At 46.3% G+C, this 24,667-nt stretch overlaps 1 protein-coding gene across 2 annotated transcripts in view; it reads right to left on the bottom strand.

Moving 5' to 3' along the window:
* ABTB3 (ankyrin repeat and BTB domain containing 3) overlaps window positions 1–24,667 on the bottom strand; it is a 308,462-nt gene that overhangs the window by 71,693 nt on the left and 212,102 nt on the right. For both annotated transcript variants that reach the window (XM_068561159.1, XM_068561160.1), the window contains exon 4: window positions 3,138–3,290. In XM_068561159.1, coding sequence (XP_068417260.1) covers window positions 3,138–3,290 — 153 coding nt within the window. The remainder of the gene's footprint in view (window positions 1–3,137; window positions 3,291–24,667) is intronic.

Genomic DNA, 24,667 nt, shown 5'->3' with positions numbered 1-24,667 from the left:
TTAATGGAACTTGCCTTACACTTAAGATTTAGGAAAATTTATAATGAAACACTATACTTTAGTTTTCTCTTGGAATATGATTTCCAAGCAATGAAAATTTGGCTGGAACAATCAATTCGTATAGTTTCTACAAACAAATCATCATCCTGGAGACAAATGAGTCAAGAATTGAGAGGTAAATCACTAAAAATAGCCTAGAGACTCAAGTGGAACTGACTTCCTTGGTTTCGCTGCTCTGTGTGCATCTTGGCCTGCCAGGTGATCACAATCACATCCCGAATGGTAGGGCTGATGCCTCAAACTGGACAGACATTGAAATGGAAATCCTTGGTGTGACCGTCAGAACGGCACACAGCTGGTCACTAGACCATGTAGCAAAAGCTCTGTGTTGGGGAAAGAGCATAGAGATGACAGCAGCCCTTGGAGCTCCTGTTCAGTCTATGGAATTAGTATATGAAATAGAAGCGTCTGGAAGAAGGTTATCAGCATCCACCGAGGGCTGACTCTAGGTCTAGGGTGAGGACCAGAAAAGTTGGTTATATTCGGCTCCTAACTCTGTCACTTAGTATCTGTGTGACGTTGGAAGAGTTACCTAATCTTGTTGGCCTTGATTTCTTCCTCTGTAAAATGGGGAAGCACTACCTTCCCAGATAGCAAGAGTGTTTGTTTTGAGGCTCACATGAGAAAGTGCTAAGATAAAGCAATACCAGGACTTCCCTGGTGGCGCAGTGGTTAAGAATCCCCCTACCAGTGTAGGGGACATGGGTTCGATCGCTGGTCAGGGAAGATCCCACATGCCGCAGAGCAACTAAGTCCGTGTGCTACAACTACTGAGCCCATGTGCCACAACTACTGAAGCCCGCGCGCCTAGAGCCTGTGCTCCACAGCAGGAGAAGCCACCACAATGAGAAGCCTGCACACCACAACGAAGAGTAGCCCCCACTCACCGCAACTAGAGAAAGCCCGTGCAGCAACGAAGACCCAACACAGCCATAAATAAATAAATAAATAAATTAATTAATTAAAAGAAAAAGATAAAGCAATACCTAGGTATGAGACTCCATTATTACTGCAGGGATAGTAGAGGTTTAGGGTAATGTTCACTTCCTTTTAGGCATTGTCTGTGTGGGTCCTTCATGTTCATGACCCTGCTTTGTGCTTGCACTAATCTCCAAGGGAGCTGCTGTTATTATGTTCATGTTATGGGTGGGGAAAAAGGTCCAGAGAGGTTAACGAGCTTGTCCAAGGTTGCACAGCTAATTAGCCATGGTGGTGAGATTTGGACCCAGGCAACAGGACTCTGGAGCCCAGGCTCCTGACCTTTAGGCTGTGGGGTTTCCTGAGAGCATGACAAACAAGAAGTGCTTTGTCGGCAAGAGCTAAGGAAGCATCTTACTTTCCCTGCCACCCAGCAGTCTCAGGTTTGCTGCAAGGAAGAGAGCTGTAGTCTGAAGGTCATCTCAGGTCGGAGCTGGGGACGGTGAGCAGGGGCAGTGGGAGTGAGCCTGCAGGTAGCGTAGCCATGCCCATGAAACAGGAGGCAGGAGAGTCTGGTGGGCGAGGATGAGCTTTGGAATATGAGCTACAAGGATCACATCCCTGATATCTCCACCTATAAGCTGTCCCAGCAACGGCTTCCCAATCTGTTAAAATGGGAAGCTTATACTAACCTCAGGAGGCTGCTTCAGGGCTCAAAGGAGACAAGTAATGAATGCAAATCTCTTGTTGCAATTATTAACTGGCACATAGTAGGTGTTCAATAAATGGCTGCTCCCTTGTGCCTCTCCCTGAGACCTGCTGTTATTCTAGGTGACAAGATGTAAGGGATGGTGGCACAGACAGATTCTGTCTAGACAGAAACCTGAGGAAAGTACAACTCAGTGGTTAGAACTATGGGGGCCTGGGGGTCTGGGCTGCCTGAATTCATATCCTGGCTCCACCACTTACAAGTCCTGTGACCTTGGGCATGTAACTTAACCTATCTGTGCCTCAGTTTCCTTACCTGTAAAGTGGGCATAATAATAATGCCCACTTCATACAGCTTGGAGAATATTCAAGATTAATTAATCTGTGTAAAGCACTTAGAACAGTGCTCAGCTTATGGCAAGCATTCAATAAATGCTTGCTGACTTCCATCAGGCCCCTGCATGTTCCTGGGCTGCGGGGCATCTCTGGGCCTTCAATGGGCTATACTTCATACTGCAAACCCTCCCTTTCCTTGAAGACCTCCAATCATATCCTGGAAGGGTGGACATCTCTGCAGCCTGGCCACATCACAGGCTAGATGAACTTTAGAGGAAGGACAGTGTCTCATCTGGTGGGCAATGGGGATTTGAAAATGGTGACAATGACAACCTGGACAACAGTGCAGGGAGTCAAGAAAGTACCCCACATGTGCACACACACCTACGTCTGAGTGTCTGTATTTTCTGCATTTAGAACCAGGTTTTGACTCAACTGAGCGAGTTGTTTCCTTTCTTTCACTTTGCATAAATGTGAGCCCCTCGGCATGGGGTCCCTGAGCAGCCCGCGAATAATTCCCACCCTGATGCAGGAGAGACCTGGATGCAGGCGTGAGAGATGGAGGGAGAGTCGCTCCATCCCCGTGCAAGTGAAAAAGCACAGGCGGGCTCTGACCCAGCCAGAAATTCTACTCTGCAAGGTTTTGCTAGAAAACTACAGGAAGACAATAATTTACTTCTAGTGGAGAGAGGGAGAGAGGGAAGAAGAGGGAGGGAGAGAGAGGGAAGGAGGAAGAAGAGAGGGAGTGAAGGGCTGGGAGAGAGAGAGGAAGAAGGAGAGAGAATAGAAAAGAAAGAATATGAATAGAATCACGGCACACCGTTATCTTGCAATCGAAGAATCAGGAGCATTCCCGCAGAGCCTTGCTCCTTGTCCTCCTCCATCCCTGCAACTCGAGGGACCTGGTCATTGTTAAGCCGGCGTCTGTCCTTTAAACCAGCGAAGCCCCGATCTCAGCGACGGCAAGGCTGCCGGCGCACACCGCCCCGGGCGCAACCAGCCCCGAGCCCCACGGGCTGCGGCCGCCCTCCCTGCACCCGGACGCGTGCTAGGTGTGCGGGGAAGGGCGCCCTCCCTGCGCCCCGCCGCCCCCGATCTCCCGCCCGCCGCCCTACCTGAGCTGGCGCGGCTCGCAGTCCACGCCGGGCAGCAGCAGCCGGGCGGCCTGGCGGACGTCGTCGCTGTCCATGGAGAAGCTGCGGCGGTGGCCGGCGTGCGCCACGGCCACCCGGATCCACTCCATCAGTGGCGGCAGCACGAGGAAGGGCCTGCGGCGGGGGAGGGACCGAGACGCGTTAGGGGGGCCGCGGTGGGAGCGCCGGCTCAGACCCACCCCCACCGCTCATCGCCGATCCCCCACCCCCACTTCCCTATCCCCACCCCCTTTTCCCTGGAGACCCTGTCTCTCAATTCAAAGTGGGAGAACCTTTGGAGACATCCGGACCGCACTGGTGACCTCGGGGCAGGCTCTCCTGAGTCTTTGGGGCTCAGTTTCCTCATCTGCAAAACGGGGATAATGTGACTGAGAGGCCACGATGTGACTCTTCTGTGAGTGTAATCTTCCTCGGCGATCATGTGAACATAAAGGAGATGACTCCCTTAAAGCACCATGCACAGAGTTGGGTGCTTAGTAGAAAATCCAATCAACTCCTGGGGTTTTTAGGACTTGGGGCTCCCCATGGTGAGCCCAATCGTAAATCGTCCTCCAACTCTCTCTTCCCACCCCTAGCTGTTCCCTGTCATCCTTCTGGAACTCTCCCAGGCCTCAGCTCCGCCCAAGCACCAAGCCGCCAGCAGGCTTTAGCGTCTGGAAACCGGGAGCCTTCCCGGAGAGCCTGACCAGGCAGCCCAGAACTGCCGGCAAACTGCGGGGGAGGAAGGGGCGGCGCTTTGGGGCCTTGGCCACACCCCTGAAGCTTTGGGAAGTCTCATGCTCCCCACAGGCTAAAGGGATCACAGCAGGGGTCCAACTCGCCGCCAGAATTCACCGAGATAATGCTTAAGGCTGAACTATAACTTTCTAAGTGTAATGCATTTGTGCCATCTTCTTATTTCTTCCGGTGATTATTATAAACTCCATCCTCACATTAGGATTGAGGGCAGGGGAGCTTTTGGAAAATACTGATACCTGCGTCCTATCCCAGGGATTCTGATTTAATTTATCTAGGATGGGGCTGGACATTGGTAGTGCTTAAAACATCCCCCAGGTGACCTTAACGCGCATCAGAATTCTCCGGAGGGCTTGTTAAAATGCAGATTGCTGGGCTCCACCCCCAGAGGGTCTGACTCAGTAGATGAGGGGAGGTGGCCAAGAATTTACCCTTCTAATGAGTTCTGGGGCCATGCTAATGCTGCCCGGCTGGAGGGGCAAACTCGAAGAACTTCTGCTCTAAGGTATGGTATAGGGCCTGAGAATCACCTGGTTTTGAGTGTGTGTGAGTGTGTGTGTGTGAGTGTGTGAGTGGTGGGGGATACAGATTCCCTGGCCTTATCTCCAGCGACGCTGATTGCATAGGGTCCACGAATATAATTTTAATAAGCAGCCCATATGATATTGATTTAGGTAGACCAAGGGCCACACTTTGAGAAATGCATGGTGTAGACCAAACAGGTGTCCTACCATTCAACATGGTTATGACCAGGGTGAGGCACATGGGGTGCCTGGGTGCAAAACTGAAGAGTGTCAGATCAACTAAATATGTTCTAGCAGCTCTCTTGCCTCACCCTAGCCCTGGTGCTGCCATTCAGTCCAGCATGGCTGCCATGGGAGGGAGAAAAGGTTGGTAAATAAAGGGTTTATTTACCCAAGGCAGCAACCCCCTCCCAGTATGCAGATGTCACGAGCTTCCCACCCAGTTTTGGTGGCAGGTTCCAGTTTTCTTAGAAAGCAACCTATTTATCCAATGTTAAGATTAAGCAGCTTTTACATTCATCTCAGTTAATCCCATTCATGATTTCATCTAAATGCTTAGGACCAACCTACAAGCTAGTTATGATTATGCCCATTTTCTAGATCAGGAGAATGAAGTTTATTGAGGTTAAGTAACATGCCCTGGATCACAAGGTTAGCAAGTACGAGAGCTGGGAGTCAGACCCAAGACATTTGACTACACAGCCTATGTGCTATAACCCCATGTGGTACCCATCCATGTTCTCTTGTCCAATTTCCTTCCCAGCACCAGGGGAAGCCGATCTGGTCTTGGACCTTTGATGGCATTCCATTTTCATTCCTGCTCATGCAGCTCAATCCCCTGTAAGGCCTCCAGCCCTTTAAAAAGCCACACCCCACTTAATCTTCAAACCACAGTTCGAATCCCACCTCTCCCTAAACATTTCTCCTGAGGACTCCTCCCAGCCTAGACCCCTCCCATGGTAGCCCTCACCCCAGTGGCCTTACCCACGGCCTTGCAGATTCCGCATTAGAATGTAAGCTCCATGGGGCAGGGACCTGGAACTGCTGGGTTCACCGATCCAGCCCCATCCCTACTCCCAGGGCAGTGCCTGGCAGGCTGTGAGCACTTAATAAATAATGTGCTCATGAAATGGACTAAGATTTATCAATTCCTTACTGGGTGAAACAGATGAAATCGAGTTTCTGGACCCAGGGACCTGTGGGGCAGGCTCCCAGGGAATTTCTGCCCAGATCAGCCTGCTGCTTAGGCTGTCGTCCTAATTCTCTCAGTCTCTCCATCACCTAAACTGAATCAGGCACTCAATAAACACACTGACTTGAAATTGAATTGGATTCTACAGTCTCAGGTGAGGGGACTTATTTTTGTCACCATGTCTCCATGACTGCTAAAACCAGCCCCGGGTACTCAGAGAATGCCCCTCTGGGTTGTATTTTCAGAGGCAGCACCCCCAAGCCCTGGTCTGCCTTTCCTTTGCTCAGTGCCCCCCAAAGCATAGCCCACAACTCCCGGTCCCTGGGGGTGCTGTGTCTCTAGCACAGACTGCCCTTCAGCGGCTGCCTTTCATGTTAGATGCTGAGGCCCAGGGCACACAGCCAACTTCTGATGAATACCAAAGAGGAGAAAAAGAGGCTGTACTGCCTTCAAAATAACACCTTTACCAAGACAGCTGGCGAGCACCAGAGTAAGAAACCTTGAACCCCAGGATTGCAGCCTCTTCTGGAATTTTCTATGTACCTATTTTTCCCTTTCATCATTGCCTTCTTTTTGTCACTCTGACCTCAATAGTTTATAAGCTCATGAATTCTTTGCCAGCAGCTCATCTAAAAATCTTCTTATCTTGGCTACTCAGAAGGAAAGAAAAATAGTATTATTTGTGATGTTTCTTTTGGAGGAGTTGGAGATGGGAAAGAATGCTAGGGTCTTGAGTTAAGGAGAGGGTGGAGAACGCTGAGGGAAAAAAGACTGTATTCTCCTGATATATTTTTTAAGACAACAGTGTTCCACTGGCTACGGACATTGTTCTGAAGTTGTCTGTAGTAACTAAAACCTAGAGGAAGCCCAAGAAGCTCATGGCTTAGTGAAGTGGATTCAACCTCAGAATCACGGGGTTGGGGGAGGTTAGGAAGGGGGGGTGTGTGTGAAAATTGCCAAGGCCTCAATTTGACCCCCAGAGTTTTGGTTCAACAGGTCTGGGATGGGGCCTGGGCATCTGTACTCTAAATAAGCTCCTCTGGGAATTTGGGAGCAAGCCAGGTTTAATAACCCCTGAGCAGGTGGCCTGAGGTGAACAGAGGGGAGACACGGTCCAGTCAACAGGCCAGTGGCCATTAAAATTGTTGCTATGGTCTTAAAAAACTAAAAATAGAGTTACCATATGATCCAGCGATCCCACTCCTGGGCATATATCCAGAGAAAACTATAATTCGAAAAGATACATGCACCCCAATGTTCATAGCAGCACTATTTATGATAGTCAAGACATGAAAACAACCTAAACATCCGTTGATAGAGGAATGGATAAAGAAGATGTGGTTCATATACACAATGGAATACTACTCAGCCATAGAAAGAATGAAATATTGCAATTTGCAGCATCATGGATGGACCTAGAGATTATCATACTGAATGAAATAAGTCAGACAAAGACAAATATCGTATGATATCGCTTATATGTGAAACCTAAAAAAAGATACAAATGAACTTACTTACAAAACAGAAATAGACTAACAGACATAGCAAACAAACTTATGATTACCAAAGGGGAAAGGGGGGAAGGGATAAATTAGGGGTTTAGGATTAAAATTACACACTACTATATACAAAACAGATAACCAACAAGGTCCTACTGTATAGCACAGGGACCTCTACTCACTATCTTGTAGTAGCCTGTAGTGGGGAGGGAATCTGAAAAAGAATTACTTGGCTGTGAGCCTGGCACTGGCACAACATTGTAAGTCAACTATATTTCAATAAAAAATTAAAAAGAAGTAAACCTTAAAAAAAAATTGCCGCTAAGGCTTTTGAAGAGAAGGTTTGTGGGAGTGGGACCAGAGGTTCTAGAAGGGAAAAGAAAGCCTAGATGGGTTTCTTGCAGGGTCAAGAGAGCAAGTCAGCTCAGGAAGGTTGTTGGGCTCAGATTCAAGAAGGACATACATGGGTGGGGCCTTTCTGAAATGCTGAAGAGAGAGCTGGTTATGAGGGTGACCACCCAGAGTGGAAAGGGAGTCTCGCGGGGGAGGGGCTGGGTGCTAAAGAGGATGGTGGGGTATGTGGGAGAGCCTGGTTTGTTCAGGATTCTGAGGAACTGAATCCTAGTCCTGAATCTGCCAAGAGCTCACAGCAGGACCCTGGTTCTGGTCTGTAAAGTTCTGGCTCTCAGTGTCTTCATCTGTAAAGTGGGTGGGTTTGGATCTGAGGGTGTATTTCAGGGGTTGGCTGGCAAACCTTTTCTGTAAAGGGCCAGGTAGTAAATAGGCTTTATGGGCCATACAATTTCTGTTGCAACCACTCAACTCTGCCATTGCAGTGAGTAAGCAAGCACAGACAACACATACATGACAGAGCTGGCTGTGTTCCAAGAAAACTTGATTCACGAAATCAGACGGTGGGTCACAGTTGGCCAATCCTGGGTCTGTTTGATTCCTTCCTACTCTAAAATTCTTTGATTCTATCGAAATAGTCAGCTGCCTGGGGGCTTAGGGTGAGTCTAGTGTGCAGATCAGGGAAGATGGGAAGAAGCACATGAAAGTCCTAGTGATGGGCACAGAAAGCTTTGGAGAGATTAGAAAATAGGACCCTTCCAAAAAGAGGTCATGGTTGGATTTGGGGAATATTGAGCCACCGGTATACTCAGAGGCAGAACCTTCAAGGATAAAACCCAAACCTGGCCATGGGTGTGTAACTGATAAAATGTCATCTTTTAATAGCATTTATTCATCCAACAATCCTTTAGGGAACACCCATATTACAGGCATGCTTCGAGGAGCTGGAGATGAAGTGGAGAACAGGATGCATCTATGTTCTCATAGAGCTAACAGTCTAACAGGGAGACAGATAAGAAACCCATAAACTAACAAGTAATAAAGCAATTACAAACTGTGATCAGTGCCAGGGTGCTGGGATAGAGAATAAACAGGGTTGATGTAGGTTCGTGGGAAGGCCTCTCTGAGGAGGTGACAAAACCAAAATATGTGAAGGAATTGGCCATATGTGAATGTGCGTGTATAAAGATGGATGTTCTAGGTGGCGGTAACGGTGCAAAGGCCCTGAGGCAGAAAAGACCTTTACAGTTCAACCAAGGGCTTTCACAAACATCATGTCCTAGTTAGCCCTCCAGGACAGATGGGGCGGCCAGGACATGTGTGAGGAAGGATCACTGTGGTTGGCTGGATAATGGCCCCCAAAGATATCTGGTCGACTCCCTATGAATACTGATAGCAAAAGAAAGTCTGCAGATGTGGTACAGCTAAGGATCTTGAGAAGATTAGCCTGGATTATCCAGGTAGGCCGTAAATGCAATCACAAGGGTCCTTATAAGAGGGAAACAGAGGGAGATTCAACACAGGTGATATGGAAGCAAGATGCTCTGCTGCTGGGTTGAAGATGAAAGAAGGGGCCACAAGCCAAGGAATGCAAGGAATGCAGATTTAGAAGCTGGAAAAGATGAGGAAATGGATTCTTCCCTCAGAACCTCCAGAAGAAAACAGCCTTTCTGACACCTTGATTTTGGCCTGGTGAAACTGACTTTGGACTACTGACCTCTAGAACTGTATGAGAATAAATGTGTGTTGTTTTAACCCACCAAGTCTGTGGCCATTTGTCACAGCAGCCACAGGAGACTAAGCCAGGGTATTGACAGGGTCGCTGCAGGTGAGGTTGGAGACATGGGGGTGGAGAATGTGAATCAAGTGTTAAAGCTGGGAATGAGGGCATTCACAGGGCTCTGGAATTCATCTCGGATGCCTAAACTGCCTTGTTCCTGAGGTCCAAGCATTACTTGTTGATATGGGCTGAACTGTGTCCACCCCAAATTCATATGTTGAAGCCCTAACCCCCAGAACATCAGAATGTAACTGTATTAAAATGAGGCCATTAGGGTGGGCCCTAATTCAGTGTGATTGGTGTCCTTATAAGAAGGGAGACTGGGACAGACAAAGAGACACAGAGGGGCAACCATGTAAAAGATGCAGCAAGAGGGCAGCAGTCTGTAAGCCAAGGAGAGAGGCCTCAGAAAACACCAAACTTGCTGACACTTGGATCTTGGACTTCCAGCCTCCAGCACTGTGAGAAAATAAATTTCTTTTGTACAAGCTGCCTTTTTTATTATGGAAGCCCCAGCAGACTAATATGCCTGTGGTTTGACTTAAATTTTGCCCTGCCCTTGAGGTTTTAGTCTGTGGTAGAGGAGCTGCTATTGGAAGCTCGCAGTCTTTGGAGTGTGATGGTTTTCTGTTCATTTCCTAGTGACAATAGTGGATGAGTTAAAGCCATTTGAAAGCTGCACCATGCAGAAGTCAGAAGTTTGGGCTTTGGAGACAGGCTGACTAAGAGCTGGATTCCAGCTCCACCTTCAAGCTGTGTGACCTTGAACAAAGTACAGTTGTCCCTTGGTATCCATGGGGAATTGGTTCCAGGACCTCCACGGGTACCAAAATGCTCAAGTCCCTTACGTAAAATGGCATGGTACAGTTGGTGCTCTGTATTCGCAGGTTCTGCATCTGCAGATTCAACCAACTGTGGATGTGGACCCCACGGGTATGGCGGACGACTGTATTCCGATAGTCATGCCTCACTTCTCTCACCGGGAAAATGGGGATAATAACAGTACCTATGTCAGAGGGTGTGGCTGACACAGTACCTATGTCAGAGGGTGTGTAATGGCCCCCCAAAATGTCCAATCTCCAGAACCTGTCAATGTTACCTGATGAAACAGAGTTTGCACATGTGATTAAGTTAAGGATTTTGAGTAGGAAAGACTGTCTTGAATTATCCAGGTGGGCCCCAAATGAAATCACAAGCCAAGTTAGAAGAGGGAGGCAAGAAGGTCAAAGGAGGGAGTAGATGTGACAACAGAAGCAAGAAGTTGGACTAATGCAGGAAAGGAACCAGGAGCCAAGGCACACAGGTGGCCTCCAGAAGCTGGAAAAGGCAAGGAAATAGATTCTCCCCTGGAGCCTCCAGAAGGAACCAGTCCTGCCGACACTTTAACTTTAGCTTAGTGAAACTGATTTCATACTTGTGACCCCCAGACTGTAAGATAATCAGTTTGTGTTGTCTTGAGCCTGCATGTTTGTGGCAGGTTTTTTTTTTTAATTAAAAAAAATTTTTTTAAGTCTTTATTGAATTTGTTACAATATTGCTTCTGTTTTACGTTTTGGTATTTTGGCCGCGAGGCATGTGGGATCTTAGCTCCCCGACCATGGATTGAACCCGCACCCTCTGCATTGGAAGATGAAGTCTTAAACCGCTGGACCGCCAGGGAAGTCCCTGTGGCAGTTTCTTACAGCAGCCATGGGAAGCTAACACAGAGGGTTACTGTAGGAACTGGATGGGATGAGGTACACGTAGCCTTGTGCCTGGTACCAGGAAAGTGCTCACAAGCGGTAGCTGTCATCATGATCATCACCAACGTTGTTTTTAGCATCAGTCAACCTTCTCTCTGCCAGATGGAAGAAAAGGCCTTGCTACACAGAGAGACGCTTCCGTCTTCCCTTTTCAAATCAAAGCAAATCTCTGCAGTTGCTATGCCTTTCCTTTATGAATTGTGTGGCTCCGACTTTTCGTGTTTGTTATTTGTTGAGTCTTTCTTAGGCTGGCGAGGAATTTAGATATTTGACTGTGGTTTGGGAGGCTCATAATTTCACAGAAACGGGGAGTGAAGGACGAGCAGCAGCATTGATAGTAGACAATATCCAGTGCTGGTTTCTATAGCAATAGTCGCTGTAATCTCACTGTAGTTGTGAGACCAAAGCTAGGAAGATGATGGCAGAGGTCAGAGGTGGCCATGGCTGGTTACTATAGTGACAGCCCAACTGTGCAAAGTATGGTGGGCTTGCCTGAGCGGGTGGTTCCTGCAGACAGCCCGGAGTAGGAGGAGCCAACGGTGTGGGCTAGGTCAGCGCTTCCCGAATATTAATGTGCGTGCGTATGAATAGTCTGGAATCTTTTTAAAATGCAGATTCTGATTCAGTGGGTCTGGGGTAGGGCCCGAGACTCCGCATTTCTATCAAACTCCCTGGCAATGATGTAGCTGCCAATCTATTGACCACATTTAAATAACGAGGCCCTAGGAAGTATTATGACTCAAGCCAGAAACCAGGGACGGTGAATTCGGTTATCATGTTTAAGGGGGAGAAGGTGAGGCAAGGAGGGAGAGAGCTGCAAGAGGGGCGAGAGGTCCAGGAGACAACAGAAGGGAAGAAGGAGCTTGTTTGTACCTGGATCTTCTGATTAAACCTGGGGGCTCTGTCGGATTGGCTGAACCTAGGTCACAAGACTGCACCAAGCTGTAGGGGAGGCTGGGAGAACAAGTGTTTGGTGATTTCAGCTTTGATCGGGGGAGGTGGGTTCTCCCTCCCACCAGGATTCTCCTTTAGTTTTCCAGTAACCTTATGAAACATCATCTCCCAGTCTTAGGGAGCTTGTTCTGAACTAAGCTCCCATCCCATTGTCTGATAGGTGTTTTGTATTCATGACAGTGTTTAGCATCATTCCAGGAATGTAAATGCTTAAAAAATACACTTTGTGATAGTTAATTTTATGTGTCAACTTGGTTAGGCCACAGCCACCCAGATATACGGTCAAACATATATTACCCAGATATGTAGTCCGGATGTTGCTGGGTGTTGAAAGTATTTTTTAGATGAGATTAACAATTAAATCAGTGGACTTTGAGTAAAGCAATTTGTCCTCCATAAGGTGGGTAGGGCTCATCCAATCAATTAGAGGCCTGAAGAGAAAAAAAGACTGGTCTCCTCCGAAAAACAGGGAAACTGCCAGCTCACTGCCTTCAGATCTGAGCTGCAACGTTGACTCTTTCCTGGGTCATACACACAACCTAGTGGTTCTGTTTCTCTGGAAAACCCTACCTAATACACACCTGCAACGGGTGCCACGGGACTTAATTGTTTGCAGTGATGCAGCCTCCTCTTTCTACGATGATCCGACCTACTTCCGCATCACGCACAATTGGCAGGGGCAGGGAGGAAGCCTGGGGGCTGGATCACACAGAGGACCACTTCCCAGTATCCCAAGTGTGCAGACACATCCCTTGGGAACTGAGACAAAGGCATCATGGGTAGGGTAGGGTCCATGCTTTTAGGGAAGGGTAAGCCATGCTATACCAAAGGACAAGTTCCTTGCTGTGTGGAAGTCCACCCCACCAATGGGTGATTATATAAATCCCCTGAAATGGGACAAGTGCCAAGGGGTACTAGTGAGGAGGTGATTTCCCCTAATAGTGCCAGCAGGTGCATATGACTGACCACCCAACCTTCTTTGGCTTTCCTGTCACACATTCTGAAGAAGGTGATTTAGAGGGCTGCGGGGTCCGTGAATGGAGCGTGGAGGTTCAAGCAGAGCAAAAATGATATACAAATAGTAACAGTCTCCTTGCTGCGGACAAACAGCTGCACATCCCCCAGCCTTCATCTTCCCTCCCACCCTGGAGAGGAAGGTCTCCTCCTCCCCCTCCCTCCCCCCCCCCAACCCCGCTTCCCTGGGCACGTGGCCCCATCACTGCTCTCCCGGCGGTCCCATAACTCAACCTCCACTTCCTCTCTGGACTTTCCCATCAGCATTTAAACACTCAGCATGCTCCCGTCTCTCACAATTTGAATACGAGAGGAGCAAAACTGATGGAGAGGAAGAATTCACAGTCCTCCTGGAATTTCAGTCTAGGTACTCCGTCTAGGTAGTATTAGGTAGGGTTTTCCATCTTCAGCAGGGGGAGCTCAAAATCACCCGGGGAACTGATTGAAATGCATAGTCCTGAGTTCCTGCCATTTGCTGGGTGTGTTAGTTTCCTGTTGCTGCTGTAACAAACTACCGCAAACTTGGTGGCTTAAAACAACAGACATTTATTCTCACAGAGTGCTGGAGGCCAGAAGTCCAAAATCAAGGTGTCCCCAGGGCTGTTCTCCCTCCAGAGGACCTAGGGGAGAGCCCATTCCTTGCCTCTTCCAGCTTTTGGTGGTTGCTAGCATTCCTTAGCTTGTGGCTACATTACTCTAATCTCTGCCTCTGTGTTTATATCACTTCTTCCTTGTCTGTGTGCATCAAATCTCCCTTTTCTTATAAGGACACTTGTGATTGGCTTTAGGGCCTACCCAGATAATGCAGGATAATCTCCCCATGTCAAGATCCTTGACTGAACTGCATCTGCAAAGACCCTTTTTCTTTATAAAATAACATCTATTGGTTGCAGGGGATTAGGACCTGTTTTCTTTGGGGGCCACTGTTCGGTCTACTACACTTGGCATCTACCTGCATCTAGTCCATTCTCTGCAGGGGTTTCTGATGACTACCTGAGGCCGAGACTCTCAGGTCTAGAGAATGCCAGCTCTGAGCTGAGGGATGCTTGGCAAGCCCGAAGCCCTTCCTCACACGTCATGCAGGGCCCAGAGACCAGCCTGCACCTCTCCTCTGTAGGCTGTTGGCTACAGCACAGCCGAGCCTGGCTTAGGGGTGCAGAGGCCTCTGTGGTGGGAACCTGATCTCAAGTGTGTAGAATTATGATGGGGCCTAGAGGGGATATAAATGGCCCTGGGAGGGGAGCCGTGGCTTCAGAAGTGGGGAAGCCATAGGCTCTGTTTGAGGCTGCTGCAGAACCTTCCTCTCAGCCTTGGGCACAAAAGATAAACATCCGGGAGGTGGCAAAGGCTGCACAGCTTCATATCCTAGCAGCAGAGACTCAAGAAACCTAAAAAGGCAGGGCCTGGCCACATCAAGGCCGAGAGGCAAAAGCCAGAGATGGGCTCCCGGGGTCATCTGAGCCTGCCCCTGCCTCCAAGAGGATTATTATAAAAGTCTCCAAAAGGCAGTGCACGGCCTAACAAAGAAACCCACTGCCCCTTTGAATCTGATGCTGGTGTGGTGGAACGGACACACAGCCTGAAGACAGAAGGCCCTACATTTGAGCCCAGGCTCCATCATTTGCTGTGGGACCTTGGGCAAGTAACTGAACTTCTCTGTGCCCCAGTTTCCTCATACGTAAAATGAGAGAAATAGTAAGGCTACCCCACAGGGTTGTTGGGCATATTAAATGAGAGCATCCCTGTAAGGTGCTGAGCACATAGTAAATGCTCAACAAAGGGAGCTATTATTGAGGGTTCATTACATGCTAGGCATGGTTCTGAGCGGTTTTCTTTCATTGGTTCATTAGATAATGACTAGAACCATAAAGTAAGTACCGTTACGATCTTCATTCTACACATAATGAAAGGAAGCACAGAGAGGTTATGTAACATGTCTAAGGGCAAGCAGTTATAAGCGGCAGTACTGGGATACACATGCAGGCAGGTGGACCCAGCGCTGGGGCTAGTAACCATGTCATTTCCAGGCAGAGGCTACAGTGTACGCAGGCTGGGTGTGGCTGGAGCTGAGATGGAGGGGAGATAGTGGTGGAGGGAGGTAGGAGGTAGGAGAGGTAGGAGGCAACACTGGAGAGAGACAGGAGGAGAACCACACAGGGCCCTGTAACTCCTGCAATAAAACCGTAAACTCCTAATACTTTAATTTTCCCTGAGAATTGCAGTCGAAAAACACAAAATCAGAAAAACATTTGAAAAGAAACATCAAAAATGGGTTGGCAGGGCTTCCCTGGTGGCGCAGTGGTTAAGAATCCGCCTGCCAATGCAGGGGACACGGGTTCGAGCCCTGGTCTGGGAAGATCCCACATGCTGCGGAGCAACTAAGCCCGTGCGCCACAATTACTGAGCCTGCACTCTAGAGCCCGTGAGCCTCAACTACTGAAGCCCACACACCTAGAGCCGGTGCTCCGCAACAAGAGAAGCCACCGCAATGAGAAGCCCGCGCACCACAATGAAGAGTAGCCCCCGCTTGACGCAACTAGAGAAAGCCTGCACGCAGCAACAAAGACCCAACTCAGCCAAAAATAAATAAATAAATAAATAAATAAAAAAAAAATGGGTTGACAAAAATACCTCTGAGAATGCAAAACAATGGGTTCACCACAACTGTTTGTTTAGAAAGTTAGTGGAGAATTCTTTATACTCAGGCTGAGACTGCTTGGGTCCCTTTACATGTGTCCTCTTCTTCCTTAGTAATAAAACCCCCAATCTTCAGCTGGGCTCAGGACTACCCAGCTTACATTTTCCAGCCTCCCTTGCAGGTAGGAGACTGGTTCTTACAAAGATATAAGCAGAAGTTTCTTGTGAGACTCTTAGGAAAGTCCCTAAATAGAGGAGGCCCAACTTTCTCTGGTCTTTTTCCATTCTGCTGACAAGAATGTAGACATAATGGCTGGTGCTCAAGCAGCCAAAGTGAACCATGAGGTGGAAACCACATGTGATGACAGCAGAGCAAAAAGATAGAAGAAGGATGATTGGTTAAGTGGCCATACCTGCCCTGGATTTTTAATTCCAGACTTAGTTTATATGAGAAATAAGCTTCTATCTTCTGTAAACACCTGCTATTTGAGTTTTCTGTCACTGATAGCTAAATCTAATTCTAAGTGACACTCATATCAGTTCCCATAACATTTACATTAAATCTCTATTTTTCCTTTACTGTGTCACCATGGATTTGAGTTTCTTTCTGTTTAGCAAAAAAAGACAGAAACATTTCTTTTCAGTAGTTATCTTCTAAAGACTATGAATTTTAACCTTGAGATTGTATTTGTTCCCAGAAACTACATTTATTAAAATACTTGTTACAGTGAATTGTTTGTTCATTTAAAGGTGTAAACTATGTCATAGGAAGTTGATTTTGTTCATCAACCTTGTGAAATTTTACTGACAATGGTTTTGAGCTTGTCAAAATTAACCCAATAAATCACAATATAGGTACTCTTGGAGACAGAAACATATCTCAAAGTCTTTATGCTTGCAAAAGTTCTCTTGTAAGGAATTTTAGCTTATGTTAGCTATTTTTCCTCAACTTTATTGAGATAGAGTTGACACATACCAGAGTGTAACTATTAAGTGTACAGTGTGATGCTTTGATACACATATTTTATGATTACCACAGTAGGGTTAGTTAACACCTCCATCACCTCACATAATTACCATTTTGTTTTTGTGGTGAGAACATTTAAAATCTACTCTCTTAGCAATTTTCGAGTATATAGTACAATATAGTTAGCTATAGTCACCAAGCTGTACATTAGATCCGGAGAATTTATTCCTCTTATAACTGGAAGTTTGTACCCTTTGACCAACATCTCCCCAATTCCCCCACCCCCAGCCCCTGGCAACCACCATTCTACTCTCTGTTTCTTTGAGTTCAGCTTTTTTAGATTCCACTTATAAGTGAGATCATACAGTATTTGTCTTTCTGACTTATTTCACTTAGCACAATGCCCTCAAGTTCCATCCACATTGTCACAAATGGCAGGATTTTCTTTCTTTTTCTCTTGGCTGAATGATAATATTCCATTAACAGGTCAATTAAAACACCATGCAGAATCTCTTCCTTCACACAAAAAAAGAGGAGATAAAGTGAGGCCTGGCGTAGTCTAGAGGTCCCCCTACATGCCCTTGGTGTCTTTGCCACTGGGCTGTGGCTTTGAGAAAATGATATTCTAGTTCTCTTGTAATAAACCCCTTGAACTCACATTACCCTGCATTTGGCAGTCTGACAGGATGGATTAAATTCATACTCCAGCACTGATCAGTCAGAACCCTACTTATCAAAACACAGACTTAAGCCAGCTGGTTCCCCGGGCCTCCATGGAATGACTCATGCATTGAGTTAGAAGCATGTTTTGGATTTTGGAGCAGGCTCTGCCACTAACTAGCCACGTGACTTGTGTGTCTTGAGGCTTTGTGGGCCTCGAGTATACTCACAGTAGAGTTAAGAGACCAGAGAACCTTCCCTTCTAGCTTAGAATAATAGTATAATATTTTGAAATAAAGAAAGAAATAACATACTGCCACGAGGAAGTTGGGGGGGGGGGTGGGGGGGAAAAAGCCATGAAGGCAGTTTCCAATAGAAATTTCTGCTATGATGGAAATGTTCTGAATCTGTGCTGTCTAATACAAGAGCCACAAGCCACTGTGGCTACTGAACCCCTGAAATGTGGCCGGTGCCACTGAGTAGCTAAAGTCTAATTTTATTCCGTTTTCATTAATTTAACTTTAAATAGTCACATGTGGTTAGCGCCCACCCTACTGGATGGCGCAGTTCTAAGGAATGTCCTTCAGGTCAGTATAATTCCAGACAGGAATCCTGGTGGAAGTGGAAAAAGGGCTACAGTAGTTATTAGGCAACCTAATTTTTGACTCCGTTCTGTTTCCATTATCATGATCTACATCACCACCATCGTTATCAGGATTTTATAGCATCTACTCAAGTGCTTACAATGTTTCAGGCTCTGTGCAAAAAGCTTAAATGTATATTATTTCATTTAATTATAGTAACAACCTTGGAAGGTTATTATTATTATCATCCCTTTTTACAGATGAGCAAACTGAGGCTTTGCAAGATTCAGTAACTATAAGGTACCACAGGTATTGGTGCAGACCTGGGATTTGATCCCAAGTCTGCCAGAATCCAAAGTCCACATGCTTAGCCATTCTTACATGGCTTCTCCAAAGACCAGTGTGCCACTGGCTGAGTCATGGGACCTTGAGAAGCTTCAGTTCCTCGTCTGTGGAGGAGGAAACTGAGCCATATGAACTCTAAGATCCACTCACATAGGAAAAAGTCATGATTCCTGAACTCCATCCCCACCCCTCACCCAGGGGGCCACTTTTATATAATGAATGCTATTGTTTACAGATGTGACCATGTGACTCCAAAAGTACCTGACTGCTCTCAGCACAGTTCAATGATTTCCCTCAGTGTGACCCTGGACTTGGTTATACATTGTTTTTAAAAACTCCCCAGGTGATTCAGATCACCAGAATGATCTAAGAGTACTAGTCCTGGACTGAACTTGCTAAAGTCAGAAAAGATCCTTTTTAAATAAGATAATGAGAGCTTTATAATGCATGTTTCTCTTTTTGCCTTGGAGGCCAGGACACTCAAAGCTAAATTTTGTGTTCAATTGCAATAGTAAACCTTAGGAGAGATTTTTCTGGTACGGTGGTCTTCCTTAGTGTTAATGACATGTTTTTGTATTGTTATCCTTGCTTTGTGGTTCTGTTATATCTAACTCATACTGTGAGTCTAGTTCTAATCTTTTTCAGAGTTAGATTCATTATAAATGATGAGCGGATAAACATCATCTGTCTCAGATTGTGCCAAAGCCCCAAGATTAACTGGGATAATAAAATAAAAAAGAGAATGTCACCATGTAAAATGAGGGGGGGGGGTCCTTTGAAAATGTGGGGGATAGAAATGGGATAGAACTTCCCAGTAAAAAGAAAAATAAAAAAAGGAACATGGAGAAAGGCAGGAAAGAAAAGAGAAATCCCCAGAGAGCCTAAAAATCAAGGAAGAGGGACTTTCATGGTTGTCCAGTGTGTAAGACTCTGTGCTCCCAATGCAGAGGGCCCGGGTTCGATCCCTGATTAGGGAACTAGATCCCGCATGCATGCTGCAACTAAGAGTCTGCATGCTGCAACTGAGAGTCCGCATGTCACAACTATGAACTGGTGCAGCCTAAATAGATAGATAGATAGATAAATAAGTAAATAAATAAGTAAATAAATAAAATACAGCTGCAAAATGTATATTTAAAAAAAAAATCAAGGAAGAGACTAGAGGAGGAAGGGAGGCAGTTTTGGTGCCTACACAAAACAACCGTTTGGCCATTTAGCAGATTTATGGAATCTCCATATGCGTGAGAAGAAAACATGTGCATAATTTACTTCTTGGATTAAATGTTACCAATTTTACATTTCACTGAATCTGGAAGTGAAAGATGACAGAAACCAGGAAGGAAGCTTGTGATTTTAATTAAAAGAAAACCAAAAGGGCTATTTGTTAAGCTGGACTTTGGTGCTATCTAGGAAAGTATTCCTTGTCTAGGTCAGTACTCCAGGGCGACCCTCTCCATCTACACAGGCAAAATATTCAGGGCTGATTATCTGATGAGACGGAAAGGGGTCTGGGTGTGTCCCCTACCCACACACCATGACCTATCCAATCCTCTTAGGAGAATTCCTGCAGCCTCTCTCGCCCAATCATCTAGTGAAGGGGTCACGTTCTGGGACCAGCCCCAGGGGAGGGAGAGTAACCAAAGCAAATCCTAACCAGGGATGAGTCCAGACCGGGGAGGGGAGGCCTGGCCAAGTCAGGAGTAGCACTTCTCTGAGATGGAGGGATGGGCTGGCAAAGAGGTTGGGGGGGTGGGGTGAGGGGGGGTACGGGTGTGTGTGTGTGTGTGTGTGTGTTCATATTTGTCTGGGGTGCGGGTGTTGGTTCTGAATGGAAGCTGGGTGCATGGTGAGTGGATAAGGCAAAGATGCCACCTAACCCTTAGATTCCTCTCTCACCTAAAGACTGAGGATAATGTCCATTGGTCCTTCTTTACAGGGCCACTGAGAAGATGAGGTAACAGGTACAGAACTACAGTTACATGAAAGGTTTACATTCAGGCGTCTTCATGTACACCAGGCATCTAACACATCTAGTCTAAGTTGCTACCTACTTAAACATCAGATGAAGAAAAACACAAGAGGAAGGTAGTTCGGCTAACCAGCACCTCATCTTGTCAGGGTTTTCCAGCTACAACTGTAGCAATGCTACAAACTGCCTAGGGGGAGCTCCTGTACACGTGCTCAGCACATAGGCTGGGTTCTCCTGGCTTTTCCTATCAGTTCCTCACACCTGTTCTCATTCTGCTTCCAGATTTCCAGCCTCTCCGTCTTGCTGTATTCCTCTTCGCCTATCACTGGGACACGTCCAAGTTGAAGCTTTGCTTTACCCAGATGTGATTATAAACATCGGTCTCATGCCTTCCACCTTTCTAGGTACATCCCCCCCTCCTGCGTCCTCCCGGGATAGAGATCTTCTTTCCCGGACACAGCTCCTGCACTGGGCTTGCCTCAGTGCTACCAGCAGGAACCAGGCCCATGAAATGGGCCAAACATGAATCACTTTTCTTCTGGAATAGCCAGACGGCAGGCCAAAGTCAAGCATACATGATCACAATGCTTGGGTATTGACTCCACTGTCCAAATCACTAGAGTGGGGAGTGCTGGACTTCATTAACCATGCTTATTCACCTTAAGTTTTCCCCTTCTGTGATACCCAGGACAGGGGATTCAAAGGAATAGGTGCTTAAAAATGTTTGTCAGGTGAAACTGATAGCTATTTCTAAGGGTGCAGGTGTCAGACAGCTGTGAATTTTGATCCTGGTGCTGTCACTTACCTGGGTCAGTGACCAAATTTCAGCAAGTCACATGGCCAACGAGCCCCAGGGTCCAATTGGGAAATGGGGAAATACACACCCTGCAGGCTTGCCCGGCACACAGAAGGTGCTCAATAAATTACAACTGTTTTTGAATGGTGAAAAGTTGCATCTGGGTTAGAAATTGGACTGGTTGGATCTGGAAGCCCCAAGGAGCAAAAGAAGGAGTGGTGGTGGTAGCTCCAGGGAGCAGATCTCGGCTCACTTAAGTAAGACCTCAGAGGAGTCTCTGCTCTCTAGAGCTGGGATGGGAAGAAAGCCTCAAGGGCTGGTGCCTGGGTTGGGCAGTCCCTTGGGGAGGACCTTAGGAAGGGGATTTAAACATCGAATGGGCGGTTAGACTAGATGACTTTTTGGAGTCCCTCCCCACCCTAAGAGTCTAACACTCCACATTTAACTGATTGGCCACTGATACAAGACTATTCCTAGGATTGGACCATTGCATTATTTTCATAATAATTTCCGGGTTCTGGTTTTTCTCTTGAATCTTTTCACATTGCTGCCATGATGAATGTGCTAACATGGAAATGTGGTCATCTGATAAAAGTATAAATTCCTCAGCCTGCGCATTTGTTAACTGGCCTCAACCCACATCTTCACTCTCCCGTGCCTCTTCCATGCCTGTCCATCACCCGTGTGCTCCAGCCACACCAAACGGCCAGCCATTTCTGGAACACAGGTGTCTGCTCACATCTCCCTGCATTGCTCCTGCTGTTGTTCCCTCTCTCTTTCTATCCTCTCCATCCAGTTAGGTCCTACACATCTTTAAGACACCAATCAAATATCACCTCCTCTGGGAACTATTCCCCAAGAGCCCTCCACCCCCATACCCACAATATAGTTAGTCCTTTGTTTCCTTCTAACTCGATAAGCACTTTGCACATAATTCCATAATACCATTTATATCCATTTTATTGCTATCATTTATGTCTTTACTACCATCCCAGCTAACCATGGGGGCGTGAACTATTCATCTTTATATACCCCAAACTTGCATATTGTAGCCCTTGCCACTCAGGATGACATTTTATGTTAGTGTCCTGGTTTGTTCTGTTTTGTTTGTTGGTTTGCTTGTTTGTTTTTTGGCCGCTTGTGGGATCTGAGTTCCCCGACCAGGGATTGAACCCACACCCTCGGCAGTGAGAGCGTGGAGCCCTAACCACTGGACCACCAGGGAAGTCCCTTCCTGGTTTGTTCTGTCTCCTCCACTAGACTATCAGCTTCATGAGAGCAGGGACTTATCCTGTGCTCTGCTTCATCCTCAGCACTTAGTGTGGTGCCTGGTACATCATAGGTCCTCAACCAACATTCTCTGAGTGAATGAATGAACGAATGTTTGTTAAATGAATCAACGAATGTACGATTGAATCCTGTGAATTTGCTTAGGTCCTCAACCAATATTCTTTGAGTGAATGAGTGAATGAATGTTTGTTAAATGAATCAACGAATGTACGATTGAATCCTGTGAATTTGCTTAGCTTAAATTCTGGTGGGTTTCTGACTTTACTCTGGGTGACAGGTCACTGGGATGGTTTTGTAAAGACTAAGTAAAATGATAAAAATAGTTAAATGTAGTTTATTTTCAGTTGTGTTAAGGGTAGGAATCCACATAATTAAAATTCAATGTGGCACATATATACAATGGAATATTACTCAGCCATAAAAAGAAACGAAATTGAGTTATTTGTAGCAAGGTGGATGGACCTAGAGTCTGTCATACAGAGTGAAGTAAGTCAGAAAGAGAAAAACAAATACTGTATGCTAACGCATATATATGGAATCTAAAAAAAAAAGGGTACTGATAAACCTACTTGCAGGGCAGGAATAAAGAGGTAAATATAGAGAATGGACTTGAGGACATGGGGTAGGACGGCGAAGCTGGGGTGAAGTGAGAGTAGCATCGACATATATACACTACCGAATGTAAAATATTTGGCTGGTGGGAAGCAGCAGCATAGCACAGAGAGATCGGCTCAATGCGCTTTGCAATGTGCTTTGCGATGACCTATCGGGTGGGATAGGGAGGATGGGAGGGAGGCTCAAGAGGGAGGGGATATGCGGACATGTATATGCATATGGCTGATTCGCTTTGTTGTACAACAGAAACTAACATAGTATTGTGAAGCAATTATACTCCAATAAAGATCTATTAAAAAAAATTCAGTGAGAACCAGGCTTGGGTAAAAACTCTGTTAAAAGTTAGGTTCAAGACCTTGGCCAAGTGCCCCAAATAAATCCCAGTGATCATCAAAGACTTCAGACTCTGGGAAAGTCAGAAATGAAACATAAATGATGAGCAGGCATTAGGACCACATTCCTCTTGAGTTGAGATGTTCCCTGTGCCTGATCTGCCACCACAATGAAACTAGTGCATGTAGGAGGGGCTGGCAAACGTGTCACTGGCCACAGACTTTTGGAACAATCTACAAGGCTGTGCCAGTTCCAGAACAGGTGAACTCACACACTAACAGGTTTTAAAACTGCTAAATGGGACTATTCATAGTGCTTTACCATTTGTAGGTAATAAGGGCAGACTTGGGATTTTGCATGTTTCAAAAATTGTATGCAGTCTATATACCAAGATGAGACCCAATTCTGTTCAGTTCAGCGAAACCCAATTCAGGTCAGTTCAATTCAACCTGACTCAAATAATTCAGATTAACAAACATTTACCGAGCTTCTCAAAAACGTGGACTAGAAACCAAACTCTTCCATATGCTCAAAACGTTCTGCAAGATCTAACCCTGCCCACCTGGGACTTCATCTCCCACCGTGCTCACTCATTCTGTTCCAGCCTCACTGGACTCCTTGCTCTTCCTTGCATGTTCCAAGAATGTTCCTGTCCCAGGGCCTTTCACTTACTGCTCTCTTTTCCTGGTAAGATCTTTGGTCAGATATCCACATAGCTTACTGCCTCAATTCCTTTATTTCTCTGCTCAAATTCTATTTCCTTAGAGAAAACTTCCCTGACCACCCTCACTAAAATAACACCTCTCATCACCTGTACCTGGTTCAAGTACCCAGTTTTGTTTTTCTTTATGTCAGTTATCTGTGCCTGATATTTTATTATTTATGCATTTGTTCCTCATCTGCAGCCCCTAGTAAAAGGTAAGCTCCATGAAGACAGGTATTTTGCCTGGCATAGAATAGATGTGCTATAAATATATGTCGAACAGATGAATGAATAAAATGAGCACCTACTATGTACCAGCTTCTATACTTGGTGATACTGCAAAGATTCTAGCCCTCAACAAACTCATGGTCTAATGTGAAAAACATGAGAAAAGAAGCTTATCTGAAGAGTCGTTTGATAAAGAAATGTACAAAGTCTTACGGGAGAATGAATCAAAAACAGCTGGAGCTGAAGGGGGTAAGAGCATTTTGTAAAATGCCATCCTGAGCCTGGAAGGGGGAGAGCTAGAAGGGCTCGGAAGAAGAATCCATGCAGAGGAAATCAGATGAGGAAATGCAGAGCAAGCTCAGGGGACTCTGTGGGGACTGGAGTGGCTGAAGGGATAAGAGGATGGGAGGCATGGTGGCCGATGAACCTGGGGCATGACAAAGGCATGAACAGGGAGGGCCATTCATGGAGCAGGCCAGTCATTTAACTTGTTCCCTATTTATTGACTATCTCCTTGGAGCAGGGGTCCATGCTGAGTTTTGGGGAAGATGCAAGAATTTAAAACCTGGACCC

This window comes from Eschrichtius robustus, chromosome 13, assembly GCF_028021215.1.
Source record: "Eschrichtius robustus isolate mEscRob2 chromosome 13, mEscRob2.pri, whole genome shotgun sequence".
Taxonomy (NCBI): domain Eukaryota; kingdom Metazoa; phylum Chordata; class Mammalia; order Artiodactyla; family Eschrichtiidae; genus Eschrichtius; species Eschrichtius robustus.
The sequence above is the reverse complement of the archived record's forward strand: the minus strand, read 5'-3'. Positions and strand labels throughout refer to the sequence as shown.